This window comes from Eurosta solidaginis, chromosome 4, assembly GCF_040869045.1.
Source record: "Eurosta solidaginis isolate ZX-2024a chromosome 4, ASM4086904v1, whole genome shotgun sequence".
Classification (NCBI taxonomy): domain Eukaryota; kingdom Metazoa; phylum Arthropoda; class Insecta; order Diptera; family Tephritidae; genus Eurosta; species Eurosta solidaginis.
Window position 1 is genome coordinate 29,164,966 of NC_090322.1, and position 18,910 is coordinate 29,183,875.

General features: G+C 35.8%; 1 protein-coding gene across 1 annotated transcript in view; it reads left to right on the forward strand.

Annotated features, from left to right (window-relative positions):
* The window catches only part of LOC137249489 (MFS-type efflux pump MSMEG_3705), a 63,760-nt gene extending 48,767 nt beyond the window's left edge, over nucleotides 1-14,993 (forward strand). Inside the window, exons 2-5 of the mRNA XM_067781045.1 lie at nucleotides 12,642-12,887; nucleotides 12,962-13,225; nucleotides 13,284-14,125; nucleotides 14,193-14,993. Coding sequence (XP_067637146.1) covers nucleotides 12,661-12,887; nucleotides 12,962-13,225; nucleotides 13,284-14,125; nucleotides 14,193-14,455 — 1,596 coding nt within the window. The 5' untranslated portion in view covers nucleotides 12,642-12,660 and the 3' untranslated portion in view covers nucleotides 14,456-14,993. The remainder of the gene's footprint in view (nucleotides 1-12,641; nucleotides 12,888-12,961; nucleotides 13,226-13,283; nucleotides 14,126-14,192) is intronic.
* Nucleotides 14,994-18,910: the final 3,917 nt, after the last annotated feature.

Sequence of the window (18,910 nt, forward strand, 5' to 3'; positions counted from 1 at the left end):
CACAAATAACTTGAGTGGCTCTTAGGAAACAGGAAACCAAAGGCAGTTGGCTTTGCCTGTATAGTGCAGTCACTTTCTCGCCTATTGAGATCCCAAATTTGCTAACGCACAAAGTTGTCGTAGGAATTAAGCATTCTACGAGGAAGCAGCAGTTCACTCATACTTAGCACGCCTTCGTCAACTAAATTGGAATGAAAGGAGACAACAAAGATACTGATATAGCCAAATAGGACCATTTGTTATTGTTGTTGTATAAACGATAAAGACACTCCTCAAAAGTTTTGGTGAGTGTTACCGATGTTGGTTGTCCTTTGCCAGATATATAGATTCGTTACGTTCCTGTAACAAAGCACCATTAAGGTCCTATCCCGACCGTCTCGGGAGCGATTAATATGACCACGTTATTGTATTGCGCTTATCAACCCCATGAATCCCGCGGCGCTGATCGATCGAAGCCACGCGACTAGATCTATGGAGACATTTACTTCCAAAGGAATCTAAGAAAACTCACTTGAAGGGGCGTAGTTAACGTGCTCATTACTGAAAGTCAGCATTAATCTGCCAACTTATGGATTGGAAATGTTCCTCTTAATTTCCCTAGAACTCAAAATTTCTCGGCCATAAATGTATGAATAATGGGGAAATCCGGAGGTCTTGCTGCTATTACAGATATCAGTACAGAAGACAGGAAAATGCTTCTCGCAGTAAAATCTAACATCACAGAACAATATATGGTCCTAGAAATCAATGGAATGGCAACATGATTTACAAAGATTTCGGGAATATGTCGTGACGCACAGCAATCTTCTATTTGTGTCTTTAAACTGACACCATAAGGCGATAGACGACAACACACAGAGGAAATTAATAAAAAGTATGAGAGACTGTGCAGGTCAGCGAAACTACGGGGTGTTATAGGGTTGAAGAGGTTAACCCCAAGCTTCTGCTAAATCTTGTGGCTTATGACGTAGGAAATGGTCACGAAGAGATTGCGTTTCACTTTATAAGGCTTTACAATTTGATGACCAATTTAATTTGTGGTGTCCCTTCCACAACTTGTTATACTCAGAGCAGCTCTTTGCAGCTGGACTGGGCTATACAGTGCTGCTGCGGGAAGGTGTTGAACCCAACTCCGGCTTTAGGAACTAGTTTTACTGCATCTGCCAGAAAAGAATATACTTAAGAGTGAAAATCAAGTGGGTTCTGCTTCTCTAATTTTTAAAGTTTTTTGGTATTAAAGCTAGCGATATGTATACTAATGTGTCAGTAGTCAATTAATAAAACCGCAGCAATATAATAAAAATACTCCAATTGTGAGCCAATTCTTTCAATGTATGTTATTATTTTCTATACCTTTCATCAAATGATAAGGGAGTTGAGAATTTTGTCGATTTGATGTTGGAAACGTTGCTATAGCAAATGAAAGCTACGGATCGTGAACCACTTTTTTCATTTTCAATTTTTTCTTTGCATGACGTAGCAAATGCATAGCCAAGTATTTTGTTAGTGTATTGTAAAAAAAATGCTACCCAAGTTTGTAATTCATTGATGCTATACCATTTGCACAAAATCCTGAACTCCCTTACGTATGTATATTCATAAACTTGGTTTGATTCTCAAAAATTGTGTGCTTAAAGGAGTAGAGATGGACCCACCAATAAGCATAACGAAATCATCAGGATCATAAGCTCAATTGCTTTGCGCCAAGTATTTACTTAATTATTTTATGGTTTCCCCATTTTGTGCCTTTTGTGAGTCCAGAGAAGGGCTCTAGATCATAGAATGCTGCTAAAACACCTTACTTGGCTATAATATAATGAGGATACTCGAAAATCTCTTCGCAGATATTATTTACCACAATCTTCTATTGCATGGACTCCTACCTGAAAAATAGTGGGGTAGCATTCCCATTCAGAATCGATTTCTTGAAGTTCGGCCTATAAGCCTCTTCGCAGACATTATTTACCAAAATCTTCTATTGTATGGATTTCTGCCTGAAAAATAGTGGGGCAGCATCCCATTCAGTATCGATTTCTTGAAGTTCGGCCCATATGTGCCAGCTCCCGATTTTCTGTCATCGAATTCGGATCCATACGTGATCCATACATGAACCAGACCTCTAAGTCAGGGTTAGTTTATGGATTCCTCGATTCTAAAAGAGTTTTCTCCACAATGGAGACCTCAAAATTTCGTAAGGTTCTGTCGGTAGCGTCCATTGTATCACGTAGTTACAATACGCGATTTCCCATAATTTTTTTTTAAATATCTTCATGAAATTTGGTCAGACGCCCAGATTAATTACTTATCGGAAACGACCGGATTCCCAGCACTAAAGCATTTATCTCCCATACAACCGATTTTTAGTACAAAAGAATTTAGTAATTTCTTTCTAATCAGAAGTTTGAAATTTCCCTAATGCTCACATAAATTGCATACTTTATTGTCTAAATATACCATTTAGATCGGTTGTATAAACTACATAATTGATTGTTCAATTTGACGAGTTCTTTTCAAATTTCATAAGATTGTTCATTAATGAAAGGTATGAAGTCTTCAGCACAACCGAAGACAGTTCCGTTCCTACTTGTTATTTATTTGTTTAATTATACAAAGTAACACCGTCAAAGCATTCAAGCTGTCATTTTTTATGTGAGTTTTATATGTTTTTCTGTCAAATTGGGATTGATATGTCTGTTAGTGCTTGAAATATTTATAAAAATTTGCGTAAGCTTGCTCATTAAATTGTTTAGCTGTTTAAATAAGTGAGCACTAAATGAAAGGCAGTTGCGATTACAAGATCTTTGAAATTTTTTATATATGGACATTTGTATGTCATTATCTGCATATGATATTTAAGCTTTTTCTTTTTACATACTACCTTATTTGTTCTTACTTGGTATGGAACCTTCGAATTGGCTTTTGATCTCTCAGAAAAAATTTTACATTTAAAATCCATTAACCAGCTGGTATGTATATCCGTTTTAAATATGACCAAACAAAAAAAATAAACAATAAAAAGCAACATTATGACAATAGCGTAAATAAACATAAACAAAAGGTTTGTCATTTATTTTTCCCACTAGTCTTGTTTGGGCGTTAGAACATGTTGAGGTGATGTTGAAAATAGAAATGTTTTCCAAAGCCAACTGCTGCTTATTGTGAAGGAAAAAAAGAAGTAGTTGGTAGCATTAATGAACCGTTATAATTATTTGCATCTTGCTTTTTAGTCCAATTATATAATTACATTTGAGTAGAAGTTAGGAACAAATTTCTTTTCAATTGGGAAACAGCATTCTTTGCCATATAAAAAAATGCCCTTTTCGTTGATGATTCTTAAGTTGAGAAACAACGCTTGATATTTGAGAAGTATGCTAGTTATCAAATTGAGCTCTAATGTTATTCAAGCCCAAATGTTTATTGGGTATAGGCTTCCATAATTCAAACGTAACCGCATACGAATTTAATCTATTATTGAATGCTGCAGGCTTGAAACAGAATCAAAAATCTTGTAAAATTTTTAATCTTGTACGATTTTTGTTGTTGTTTAAGAACTGTCAAAAATGTGCTACCGCATTCCATTTCAAATAAATAAAAAAGTTGTAGCAAACCGCACGCGAGTAATTAATGAAGAGTGAAATCAAAACCGAATTATGCCAAAAAAAATCGAAAAACTTGTCTGGAATTATGTGAGTCTGCATAATTCCAGACAAGTTTTTCGATTTTTTTTGGCATAATTCGGTTTTGATTTCACTCTTATGTGAGTCTGCATAATTCCAGACAAGTTTTTCGATTTTTTTTGGCATAATTCGGTTTTGATTTCACTCTTCATTAATTACTCGCGTGCGGTTTGCTACAACTTTTTTATTTATTTGAAATGGAATGCGGTAGCACATTTTTGACAGTTCTTAAACAACAACAAAAATCGTACAAGATTAAAAATTTTACAAGATTTTTGATTCTGTTTCAAGCCTGCAGCATTCAATAATAGATTAAATTCGTATGCGGTTACGTTTGAATTATGGAAGCCTATACCCAATAAACATTTGGGCTTGAATAACATTAGAGCTCAATTTGATAACTAGCATACTTCTCAAATATCAAGCGTTGTTTCTCAACTTAAGAATCATCAACGAAAAGGCCATTTTTTTATATGGCAAAGAATGCTGTTTCCCAATTGAAAAGAAATTTGTTCCTAACTTCTACTCAAATGTAATTATATAATTGGACTAAAAAGCAAGATGCAAATAATTATAACGGTTCATTAATGCTACCAACTACTTCTTTTTTTCCTTCACAATAAGCAGCAGTTGGCTTTGGAAAACATTTCTATTTTCAACATCACCTCAATGTGGAATATTTACTGTAGAAATATGTTGGATATACATTTCAGTACTACCAATTTCTCTCCGAGGTTGGAGAATAACTTGAGAATGATGCCGGAGATCAACTCCAGAGTTAAAAGTTTCACAGAATTTCTCAAAGGATAGATAATGATTGGAGAATCATATTGGATATCAACATGAGAACTATATGAAATTTTTCAAAGGGTTTGTAAATATTTTGCAATGCTTGTGGAGTAAAAGCTCCGTGCGAACGAATAAATGGTTTTCCGTTTGATATCTAAGCTGATATTGCTTTCGCTGACAAAGACGAAGTCCTTTACAGTGCCGAATTTATATCCGTCAACATTGGCGTGGCTGCCAAGGCGCAAACGTACCGATTCTTTATTTTTGGTTTAGGAAGGGCAGCGTTGCCAAACTAAAGACAAGAAATTAACAAATTTTCTGGCTCACAAATTGAGCCAGATTTCTTTCCATCTGAATTTATCTGGTTGAAATCGTTGTTGTTGCGTTTACATGCAAAAATGTTTATCTGAATCAAGATCTTTGCTTTATGTACAACGATAGTTGAGTAGAGAGTAGTTCTATTCCGGCTGCATGTTCGAAAACGTCCTTTTTCAACAAACGGCAACAGAAATTTAATTGAATTTGGTCCAATTTCAGCTGATAATGCATTGAATTAGTATTAGTGGTTTTTGAAATAAACTCGGATTCCGAGTATGATATGTTTCAACGGTATGCTGAGATAACACATTTTCGAACCACGAATCCAGCTAATGTGAGCTTCCACCTACTCGTCAATATGTAAATAAAATGCTCAGGAAAATTTCAAACTAAAAAGCATGTCTCATCACCATTAAAATGTAAATGGAAAATTTTTGCATGAGAATTTAAAAGCAAGCGTGCTTATTTTAGAAATTGAATCGGTTTGACTGGAATAAGGTGTTAAATACAGGTAAAAGCTTTAGAAGTTGACGGGCATTGTTTTGTTATATGAAGTATCAAAGACAACTTTTAATAAACTTGTCTTATAAAATAACGATCGAAAACACGCAATATAATTATATATTTTATTGCATTTTCTATTTAAGAACAACATACGTGTACATTAGGGTGGCTACAAGGTATATGTTGAATTTTAATTTTTGTTCTATCTTTCGGGGCACATATAGCAATAGATCAGAAAATGATTATTGCAAAGTTTCAGGTCAATCCGATAATGTTAATACGTGCCTCATTGAGGTCAACGTTAGGAAAAACAGCGATTTTTCAGAAAAAATTTTAGTGTTTCGTCAGTAAAAGTGAAACCATTTATGCCAGGAACTTGACTGAATATTGTAATGTCCATAGACGTTTGCATGGAAATTCAAAATTAGGGATATCCACTATGACCCGATCTGATAAATGCTAAATACTGCTAAAAACAACCGTTTTATAAAAATATTACTAAGATCAAAATCAATACAAATAAAATTACCTATCGAATGGTGTACGAGTCAAGTTCCTGGCATAAATGGTTTCCCTTTTACTGACGAAACACAAAAATTTTTTTCTGAAAAATCGCTGTGTTTCCTAACTTTGACCTCAATGAGGCACGTGTTAACATTGGATTGGCCTGAAACTTTGTATGCATCATTTTCTAATATATTGGCATACTTTATGGGGGTGCCCCAGCGGAAAATCTAAAATTGATTTCTTGTGGCCACCCTAGTGTACATACATAATATAGTTATTTCTTAATAAGCTTATTATATGATTTTTATCTATGATATTCTTTTGATTTGGCTTAAGTCGACTTAGGCCAGGTTTTTCAGTAGTTGGTTAAGCTAAGCTTAAATTAAGTTTGCTTAAATTAAGTTTGCTTAAACTCTAATAAATTTAAACTCCAGTTAAACTACTGAGCTGTTTTTCTGTCACAATTTAAGGCCGCCTTTGGGGTATAATTTTTTGTACCGCAACATTGGTTTTCTATTATCTAGATAATTTGTTGATATGTCAATAGCTGGACTTTGTTTACCGATCAAACAACCCAACATCATTATTTAATTATTCTTAAACCAAACAGTTCTCGAGTTGATATCCAACTTCATTCTCCAGTCACTATCCAATCTTTGGGATACTTTGTAAAATTTTGAGTTCTCGAGTTGATTATCATTATCAAATTATTATCAAAACTTTGAAAGATTTTGGGAAATGCACACTTCTCAAATGAATATCCAATATATTTCTCCAATTGATATCCTACATTAGATATAGAGTTGAGGTAGAGTTCATTGTCAGAAATAAACACCTGGTTGACAGCAGTAATGACGCGTAATTAATCAAAAATAAATTATATATATTTCATTTTCGTGAAAATACTGTAGTATGGAATCTTACATTTGAGTCCAATTAGAGAACCATAAGCTGGGAATTACATTTTTTCAACTTAAGTAATAGCATTTTTTTCTTTATAAAAAATCCCCTATTTTGCTGATTATCTCGAGTTGAGCCACTGTTTCGAAACAACTGCTGATGCTTAAGAGAAGTATGTCAGTCATCAACTTGAGCTCTAGTGGTATTCAAGCCCAAATGCTTGTTGGGTATATTCGACGCCATATCTAACGATCGCAAATCACCAAGAGGTTAACTACAGTTTAACCCTGCCATATTGTCCGCTTAAGCTCAGCTTAAAGTTCAGTTAAAGTAGACTGAAGAACTGCATAATAAGTTTGAGCGTAGTTTAACTGACAAACTGAGTTGATCTTGTACTAAATAAAACCGTTTAAAGACCGGGACCTAGGCGAAAGCGTTACAAAAAGAATATCTTAAAGTTATCAATCATGCGTTTGGTGATGGACACATTCAGTCTATAGCTATCATCCGGTGGCAAAATCCTGAGCCAGATAAATAAATTTGCATGTAAATGCAACAACAACGATTTGAGCCAGATAAATCCAGATAGAAGTCTGGTTCAATTTGTGAGCCAGATAATTTGTTAATTACTTCTTTTTAGTTTAGCAACGCTGCCTTTAATAAACCTACTTTTTCAAAAATAGATGTCGCTGCTTAGCCTTTCGCCGTATGATTTAAATGAAAAACAGCGGCGACATCTGCCTATCACATTTCACGTGTGCGAAAATTTCACGACATCTGCTTCTCAAGTCTCTCAATGATCCAGAGCATTCCCGTGAGAATTGAGCGTGAGCCGGAGCTGTAAAACTCACTGATACGGCATATGTGTGGTTGACGGGCCATTTCAACCTATTCAAATTCGCATCTTACTGATCATTTTAGTACTTTAAGCCGGAGTCATTGGTGCCGTATGTCGTATCGCTGTATCCGTATCCCTAACGTAATCAGCTGTTTATCGTTACGATGGTAAACCAAAACCCAATTGGTTGGCTACGATACGGTTACGACCTTAGCGTCACCAATAATCGATTGCATTGATTCTCATAAGGTTGGTCGAATCAGCTGTTAAAACGTTACCGATACGGTTACCGATAAAGCACCAATGTCTCCAGCTTTATGCTTCCCAATCGGATAAACTTCGATTAACAAACCAAATTATCCACTTTCGTTCAAGTCCACTTACGTAAATTTTTGAAAAAGGAAACTCAAGACCACAAGTCAATTATAAAGGACAATATATTTACTTTTACGAGTCACGTTTTATATAAATGTCGGATAATGTCGGATACATACAACTAATAATGACGATATACATATATCCCAAGAACTGTAAAGTGCAACCTTTAGAATATTTGTTGAATGCATCTAGATTATAGAAACACAAAAAGCAAAGCTCCAATGATTTGAATTATTTCAATCGTAACGATAAAGATATGCGCGTGTATTTAAATAAAAATTTATCGTGACCAGTGTTGTAGGTAAATTTTTTTTTGTCAAATAATAAATTGGCATTTCGGAAGTATAGCACAATTAATTTGCTAAAGTGTGGACAACTCACGGAGTTTGAGTTCGTGTTTGAGCGCTCGAACACATACGGATACATACCTATAAATATGTAAATGCAAAACAAACTTATAAAAAATAAACTTCACTGGCATTAAATACGTAAATAACGGTCACAACAAGTAGTTAGTTGAGAAAGATGATTTTTTAGCAAACTGGAGTTTCGATTTAACGGTAGTTAGTTTGACTACAAAACTTAGGGTAGCTGAACGATTGGATGTTATTAAATCCATTTTACTTTCAAGACTTCTTGAGGGTTGCATATTTTCTAAAAATGTATGTTTTGATATCTAGAACTGGGCAGATAAGTAGATCCAGAAATCACTTGCTCAAAACATTCGGCAAACGCTTGACCAAGTATTAAAGCGGCGGCCGTCGTGGTGTGATGGTAGCGTGCTCCGCTTACCACACCGCAAAGTGTTTCGTGTAGAACAAGCTAGCTGGACAAAATTATGTTATGAGATTTTCCGTTTCATATGCAGTCATTTATTACAACTACGTCATTTTTTTCAGGCATACATATGTTCTTTTTTTTATTTTTTTACCAAAATTTTACTTCATATGCACACATTTGCTTATTTCATATACAGTAACTAATGTGAATAAGTGACATAGATCCAAAAAAATTTAAAGGACTTAAGAATATTACTTTATTGTACTTAAATTAAATGGACTACAAATCTCAATACTCTAAAAAATTCCGAAAAAAAAAATTAAAATTTTATATGAAAAAAATTTTTCAAACATTTTTTAAATATAATTTAGTTTTTGTTATAGATCGTGACAAATTTTCTTATGGGAAATTAGTTAAAATAAATTTGCGAAAGCGAAGATTGTAAGAATTGTCCAAAAAGGGGTGTCTACTTATTTATGTGAGTGACTGTACATATGTACATACATATTTTATATTTATTTGAGTATTTATCCTGGCACTACAATTTTTACAAAATTATTTTATAGTACCAGTCAGGAATGTAAAAGTGAATTACAAAAATAATAACAACAATGTAAATAATTAAATTAATTATGTGAAAATAACTTATTACAAAAACTTAAAAGTAAAGTATAATACAAAGTAGAAAAGACAATAGATTTAAATTAAATAAAACCTGATCCAACAAAAAGTTATAGGGTAGGTTATCTTTTATAATTATGTTATTATTCGCTATCATCACTTTCATTCGATGAGTCACTTGTGGAATAGTCATGAGCATCAGCAACACTACTGTGAAAGCTTGAAACAACTGGGGTATTTATTGACTCCTCAACATTATCGGGGAACAGTAAATTTAAGACTTCTGAAGTCAGACTTCTAAATTTTTTCTTAAGTATCTCCCTAAAACTGTTAACTAAAGGATCCGATGTTATAAGCAACATATTCATAAGATCTCTATTCGTAGCTTCACGCGACTGCTTTTGTTGAAAGTTGACCAATAGGTAAAATTGCTGATTTTATAATATCAGTACTATGCGCTAAGATTTTATGAACTGCAACAGGCATATTAAACCATGGATAGAGATCTAGTCTCGACCGCAAATTTTTCAAATCTTTGGATATTTATATTGTACCCAGATGCTAATGCGCGAAGGAGAGTGTCGAATCTTTTGATGAGCGTTACATCCAATCCCGTAATCTCAGCACTAGCCTCAGAATTTTCGAAAAACCTACGAGCAGTGTTGCCGTCATTGGTATTGCCGAAACCTGGTTTTGGTTTATCTACAATCAATCCAAGTACACTTTTAAATTTATTCTGGATTTCGTTGGAACGTAGCTTTACACTCTCTTTATCTGCCTCATTCCTAAGCTGCCACTTTTTTACTTCGAGGCGATAACTTATATGAAGCAAGCATTCAAAACATCTTATCCATGCATGGAGAGTAGACAAACCAAAATCAAGATTATCTCGGTTAGGCGTAAAGTCCCGTAACTCATTATTCATATCTTTTGGAGTGGCACCACAAATATAACACTTTTGTGCGGAAGAAGTTTCAGTCAAAGCATTGCAATCTTTTCCGTCAATCATTGTTAGAAGCATATTGTGATTTACGGAAACTTCGTATTCTTCGAGCATGTACTTTGTTGGCAACAGCGCATTTATCTCCTCTAAAACTTTGTTCGTTTCAAAAACAATAAAATCTTTTTTTTCTTTAGAAAAAATAAATTTAATTGGACGACAATACATGGTAGAAGAAGGTCGAAGATTCTGCCAAACAATGTTACCTTTTTCATCCTGTAATTGAAGAGGAACGAAGGAAAATATAAACAAAAATTCATCAGTTTCAGAACTGCATGTAATCTTTTGCTTATATGTGCTATGGCCAGAGCTTCCATCGCAACCCCACTTGCTGATTAAAGTATACGTCAAGTTTGTAGGTAATAAACTAACAAAAACTTCTATCTGTTTTTATGCCTTGGTGACTGGTGCGGTAGGTTGTGGCAGGTTGAAGTCAGTGATCTTGGCCTTTTTGCTTTTGGTGTGCTCTTGTTGACCTTGCGCGTTTATTTTTGTGTGTTTTATGGCTACGTATTTGTTCCCTGTACCTGGGGATTAGTTTTGCCGTTTATAGATCAGCTTTAAAGGTTCAAATATCTCGTCGGAGCTGGTACGTACATACATCCTATTTTATATGTAGAGATAACTAAATCTACAAAAAAAAAAAATTTAAAATAGATGTGCAAAGAATTCGCAATGGTTTTTTCTTTGGACTATTAGAGAATACTTGCGACTACAACATATGTAAAATTTAGCCCGGATGTCGGCGGATATATGTAACTTTTTTGTCCCTAAATTTAAAAATATAGAGAAAAAATACCTTTTCTTCTTAATAACGGAATGTTAAATATATTGAAAATACTCTAATTGCGAAAGAATTACTATTAAAAAATTTTACTTACCTTCGAGCTTAGAATCCATCAAAAAAATTATATAAAAGTGTTCACTTAAAAAAAATATGAAGCATAATATTCAACAAGAATTTTGCAAATTAATCAATGTATTTTACGGCCACTCCTGCCTTCCGTTGTTTTGTTTGTTTTCTTTCATTTCTCATTACACTTTTCTTGGAATAAGAACTTTGCCCAGCTAGCTTGTTCTACACGAAACACTGTGCACCGGTTAGATTAGGTGGTAGCTGTCCTGATAGGGGAATCTCACTTGGAAAACATGAAGGTCCGTTCTGATACCATATCATATATACTATTTCTAATTGCTGTTTTTATGTACGGGTCCCTTTTTCTCTCTTATTTGGAACCCAAATCTATAAATACAATTTTCGTTGTAAAATTGGAGATTCGGGCTATTAGCGAGCCTTGAGCAATTTTGGACGTAGTGCTTTTGTTTAGCTATATTTTATTAAAATAATTTGTTAAAAATAAACGATTGTGAGCACACAAAGAAATCTATTTGTACTATGGCACTATTATGAATATTTGCACTGCATTACTGGCAGTTGCTATGATACGCTAGATGGTAGCGCAAGCTGTAAGTTTTAATTCATTGATAGAACAGCTGATTTTTGTTGATATTTGATAAGACTTTTATATTGCTTGCACAAGATGCGCACGTGTCCGGCTCGTACAATATAATAACGGTGACGTAGCTATAGCTACTTAGAAAATCGTTGCGCAGCAACGATAAAGTTCCGAATGATACCGATCTCAACCTTGGATAAATCCTCCCGCCCCGGGCAAAGCAACATAAAAAGAAACAGGTTTTTTTCAATTAGAAGGACATTTTTTTAAGCGGTGTCGGGTCGCCCCTGTATTTGGCAAGCGAGTGTACTTCTGCTATGAAAAGCTTCTCAGTAAAAACTCATCTGCCTTGCAGATGCCGTTCCGAGTTGGCATAAAACAAGTAGGTCCCATCCCGCCCATTTGTAGGAAAAACTAAAAGGATCACAACGCAAATTGGGAGAGAAGCTCGGCCTTAAATCTCTTCGGCGGCTATCGCGCCTTACATTTATTTATTTTACTTTAAAATCAACTTTTAGCTCAAAAGTCCTCTAATTGCTATATAGTTGAGCTTCAATTTATTATAAAAAGTTTATAAAAGAAATATGCAATTAAGACTGCCAATTTAACATTTAACATGCCAAATGTAAATACCGCTAATATGTTTGTTATTGGACATTTAAAAAAATGAATGAACTCACTTTAATATTCCATTTTGGAACTTTTTGATTGTATCTTTCCTACTACGAATTTTTTTGTTATTTTCACTTCATCAGATGAGTTCAATGTGTGGTATGGGTGCGATCCTACGTTAACATATTTCTAACTATGACACTTCCCTTAGCATTTTCAAACACTGCTTAACACATTTTCTAAAATTGTTTTATTTTCAGCAACTAATTAAGTCACAAAATGGTTCCGATAACGCAGAGACTAAGCGGCTACTACAATGCTTATGTATTAGCTGTGCTCACTGTTGGTTATATTCTTGGTGAATTAGGTCATTATCTTATTGGCGTTACTTCCAAGCAGACTGCCATTGATTTGGATTATGGTGACATGGCCTGTCAACAAAATAATACCGCATTCAGTCGTCAGGAGCTACCACAACAATGTTCAAAATCGAAGGAGGAGGAAAGGTATGCACATATACATACATACATATATATTTGCCCTCATCGCTTACAAACATTCATTCTCCAATTTTTTATAGCTGTCTTGCTTTATCAATTAATGACACTGCCTACTGCGAATGGAACTACAATGGTTTAGGTATTGATTATCAAATTCTTGCGGGTCCCACCTTCATATTAGTCTTCACGATTGCTGGCGTCTTTATGGGTTTCGCTGCAGATAAATATAATCGCGTCAAAATGCTTACAGTTTGTACGCTCATCTTTGGCGTTGCAATAATTTTACAAGGCACTGTAAGCGCTTACTGGCAACTGCTGCTACTACGTATGTTGATGGCTTTGGGGTAAGTAAATTGCAACAACATACCGAGAATATATAAATAAAATTGTGTGCTTTAACAGTGAATCCGGTTGCAATCCTTTGGCGACAGGCATTATGTCCGACATATTTCCCGAAAACAAGCGTGCTTTGGTAATGGCCATTTTTAATTGGGGTATCTATGGTGGTTACGGTATTGCCTTTCCTGTCGGTCGTTACATTACCCGATCAAATTTCTTCAATCTCGGCTGGCGTGTGTGCTACCTTGGTACGGGCGTATTAGCCATTCTGATGGCCGCAATAACAGGTACCACGCTCAAGGAACCGGAACGTAAGGCCATTGGTGAAGGTGGTCGTGACAAGAATGGCGAAAAGATTGGATTATGGAAAGTATTGATAAATCCTGCTATGATTATGTTGATGATTGCCGCATCTATACGTCACTCGGGTGGCATGACTTTTGCTTACAATGCTGATCTCTACTATAATATTTATTTCCCTGATGTCGATCTCGGTTGGTGGTTATTTGCTGTGACCATTGGCATTGGTAGTGTTGGTGTTGTAGTTGGAGGTGTTGTTTCCGATAAGATTGTGGCAAAGATGGGCATACGTTCACGTGCTTTGGTACTCGCTTTAAGTCAATTGATTGCCACATTGCCTGCTTTTGGCTCAGTATATTTTGATCCCTTATGGGCTATGATCACTTTGGGTTGCAGTTACTTTTTTGCTGAGATGTGGTTTGGCATTGTTTTTGCTATTGTTGTGGAAATAGTGCCACTTCAAGTGCGTTCATCAACAATTGGTGTGTTTTTGTTCGTTATGAATAATATTGGTGGCAATTTGCCAATTCTATTGGATCCTGTTGCTAAAATCATCGGTTTCCGGGAGTCGTTCATGATTTTCTATGCAGGTTTTTATGGCATTAGTAAGTTTATCGTGATAATAAGAAGATAACTCTTAATTGATTAAATCTTTTATTATCTTCGTTTTAGGTTCCGTGCTCTTCCTTATCACAACCTTCATGCTGGAAGGCAAACCAAAAGACAATGATTCCACTAAAGCTCAAGGCGAGCAAAAGATCGAAGGACTAGAGGCAAATACCCGACAAATGCGCGGGCATGACAATTCTGTATTTAGCGTTGACGAAGTTCTACCACATAACGGACGCCCAGCGATAATTCCACAGCACTTACAACTATCGAGCAATGGACACGATAAATACACGCCAACGACACGTGAGAGTAGCCGACTGTAGGGCTAATATTGAACGTAACGGTATTTGCGTTCGTTGGGACTGTTGCAAGCGAGCAGAATACATTTCTACAAGATCTAAGTTCACAGTGTACCAAATTTACGAAAATCTCACGTACCTCACTTGTAGTGTGTATTTATATAATAAGTATTAAGTTGTGAATAATTGGTTAATTAATGTTTGAAATGTGGAAATAGCGGGGAAAATAGGCATAAACAATTGTTTCAAATTGTTATGCAGTACTTTTGGATTCGTTAGTTAGAAATTTTAAAAGTATTTATATTTGTTATGTTGAAAATTTATGTTTTTTTTACTGTGAATTTCTGCAAACAGATTTAAACTGAAGATAATTATTATTTAGATTAGTTGATAGTTGTTAATTTAAAGAATTCGCAAAGTATTTTAATACATACGAATTAGATGTAAATTATAACACCAATGAAATTAATAGTCAAAATAGTTGCACAAATTATTTTGTACATAATAATATAAACTTCTACTTAAAATAGTTTGTAAAATAATATAAAAAAAAAATACACAAGAGCGTTTCCTGTTTGATTAATTTTTGACCTAAGAGGTTTTTCATTGTAACGGTCGCGCAAATTTTATGCATAACCTTATTATTCCGAGGAGAACTGTTAAAGTTAAGATCAGTTTATTGTATTGTGGCGAATGTTTGTATCACTAAGCTGTTAGTAAATAATTACAACAGCAAAGAAGCAAGCAGCCACACTTAGGTACATGTGCAAATTAAAGCAAGCAGCCACACTTATGTACTAGGCAACGAAGAATATTCCACACATATAAATAGCAGCTCGAAGTTAAGAGATTATCTCAAATACATTTATGTAGTCATCAGCTAAGAGCAGAAGTTGTTACTCACACATACACACGCATATAGAATGAGGTGAGGAATTTCCAGAAATCGTTACAATATGTATCTATGCAAAAAATGCTTTAAGCACGATATATAGCTCAGACAAATTACAAGGAATGAAATTAATTAGTAGTGGCCATGAAAGGCCATAGAGCGGCGTAACGATCGCAACATTATAAAGTTAGTAAATAGTTTGGAACTCATTTCCGTACCATCTGAATATATATAAATTTCGTGTCCAATGTTTTTTCGCGATGGACTCCTAATATACTTAACCGATTGCAATCAAATTTGTACACCGTGTGCAGTGTGATCCAACTTGAAAGATAGGATAGCGTTCCTGTGAAGTTTCTTTCCGGGAAGTGGACCAGCGACCGATCTATTCGAACAAATTCTATTCACGGTTCGATTTGCCTGAAATTTGGTATATAGGTAGCCCTTTGCCTAGATTAGTATTTACGATACTTTTTTTCCGGGAAGAGAACCAGTGAACGATCTTTTCTTGGTTGTTCTTGGTTCGATTTACCTTAAATTGGGCACACAGGTCGCCCTTTGCCTAGATTAGTATTTATGAATTTTTTTATCGGGAAATGGAGAAGGGACCGACTGGGACTGCGACTAGGACTGGGACTGCGACTGGGACTAGTAACAGCACTGGGACTTAGACTGGGATTGGGACTTGGACTTGGGGTGGAACTGGGACTGGGAAAAAGGGATGGAGAACAACAAGAAGAACTAGAGAGAAGAGAAAATATGGAAGGAAAAAGAAACAGAGTTAGACGAAGATAGAGAGATATGGATAGATGGAGCGGGAAAAGTGAGGCAGAGGAAAGAATGATTAAAAAGATAAGGAAAAGGGGGTGAGACTGCTTAAAAGTTATACCGATAGACCAAAGCTTGGGCAAAGTAACGTCTGCCGGGTCTGCTAGTACGCTATAAAACTGTTCCACTAAACTCACTAAACACGCCTTTACATATAAAAATTTGAATTTTTCCTATTGCTACTGCTTTCAAAGACAATTAAAAATTGTGACATTTACTGGAGTGGCCATGCAGTGCAGTTTCGGTGTTGGTTGTGTAGTGGGATATAGACTTTGTTGCAATGTACTGACGTTCACGCCTGTGGACAAACGTCTCGCCGCTATCCACATAAAATTAAAAATATTTAAAATCTCATTCATCTGCGTCTATGCAATGACGGAGTAGGACGTTGAGGTGATGTTGGTATCCTACCAGCGCCTAGAACGCACATATGTATAAGCGCTGTCCCCGCAGATTTAAATCCCAGCGTGGGTAAAGAAGGTGATTATGGCCACACAGTCGCAAAGTTGAGCTTCCACAACAAAACCTCTTCTAATGGGCTGAGGCTGATCGACTTCGCCAGTGCTGGAAACGTAGTCATAGCCAGCACCACGTTGTCCAATGTTTTCGATGTACGCACGATTCGATGACCTAACATCGACTCGGATCACTATTTTAATGCAGCAAAAATACGCTCCCGTCTCTGCGCTGTTAAAAGTTAAAAGAAAAAAACACAAGAAAAGCTAGACATAGAAAGGTTGCAATCGCAACAGACTGCCAATATTTCGCAACTTGACTCTCACGCCTGCTCTCAGCTAGCGCAAGTCGGGACAACGGAATGCAGGAGCATGGAAGCACATCTCTAAACCACGGAAAAGCAACTGGTACGATGAAAAATGCCGCGTTGCAACCGAAGAAATGGACGCTACAAAGGGCTACCTTAGAAGCGAGCGCAACAGGAAGAGTGTGTCAACACTACTGCGAGTTGAAAAAGAAAGCGAGAGGCCGTTACAAGAAGAAAATAGATGCAGAATGACGTGAATGCGAAGAGCTTAATCTGCTAGCTACAAGGAATAATGAACGCAAATGTTACCAAAAAATCCGGCGACTCACAATAGGTTTTAAGCCCGGATAAAACTCCTGTAAGAACGAAATGGTGATCTGGTAACCGATGTCCAAAAGGTGCTTAGATTATGGAGAGAACACTTCTCCGTACTATTGAATGGAGAGAGCGATGAAATGCTCAAAGAAGATGATAAACTCGAGGCCGCAATCAATAATGATGGATTAATATGTCCTCCCTCCGCCCATCCGACTAAAACTAACTGTAAGAATAGCGATAAACACATTTAAAAACAACAAGGCCATGTGCTCTGGGGGATTTTCTGCGGCGGCGAGGAGCTGGTAAGACACACGAATTAACTTCTATGCAAAATATGGTGGAACGAGTGCAGTCCCGACAATTGGAATTCAAGGGTTCTTACTAAAGCCGCGTACCATATCCGAATTTGAATTTGTCTTGTTATACTCAGCGTGCTTTGCACACAGAGTATATTAACTTTGATTGGATAATGGTTGGTTGTACAGGTATAAAGGAATAGAGATAGATATGGAATCAAAATCATCAGTATCGAAAAAAAATTTGATTGAGCCCTGTCCGTCCGTCCGTCTGTCCGTTAACACGATAACTTGAGTAAATTTTGAGGTATCTTGATGAAATTTGGTATGTAGGCTCCTGGGTACTCATCTCAGATCGCAATTTAAAATGAACGAAATCGGACTAGTACCACGCCCACTTTTTCGATATCGAAAATTTCGAAAAACCGAAAAAGTGTGATAATTCATTACCAAAGACGGATAAAGCGATGAAACTTGGTAGGTGGGTTCACCTTATGACGAAAAATTGAAAATTAGTAAAAATTTGGACAATGGGCGTGGCACCGCCCACTTCTAAAAGAAAGTAATTTAAAAGTTTTGCAAGCTGTAATTTGGCAGTCGTTGAAGATATCATGATGAGATTTCGCAGGAACGTTACTCCTATTAAGTGAGCTAAATAAAAATTACCAAAATCGAATGACAAACACGCCCATTTTTAAAAAAAAATTTTTTTAAAAGTCAAATGTCAAGATTCAACTCCAGTAATGATATGATGCAACAAAATACAAAAATAAAAGAAAATTTCAAAATGGGCGTGGCTCCGCCCTTTTTCATTTAATTTGTCTGGAATACTTTTAATGCCATAAGTCGAACAAAAATTTACCAATCCTTGTGAAATTTGGTAGGGGCATAGATTCTATGACGATAACTGTTTCCTGTGAAAATGGGTTGAAGCCACGCCCAGTTTTTATGCACAGTCGACCATCTGTCCTTCCGTTCGGCCGTTAACACGATAACTTGAGCAAAAATCGATATATCTTTACTAAACTTAGTTCACGTACTTATCTGAACTCACTTTATCTTGGTATAAAAAATGGCCGAAATCCCGCTATAACCACGCCCACTTTTTCGATATCGAAAATTACGAAAAATGAAAAAAATGCCATAATTCTATACCAAATATGAAAAAAGGTATGAAACATGGTAATTGGATTGGTTTATTGACGCAAAATATAACTTTAGAAAAAACTTTGTAAAATGGGTGTGACACCTACCATATTAACTAGAAGAAAATGAAAAAGTTTTGCAGGTCGAAATCAAAAGAACTTGGAATCATGGCAGGAATACTGTTCGTGGTATTAAATATATAAATAAATTAGCGGTACCCGGCAGATGATGTTCTG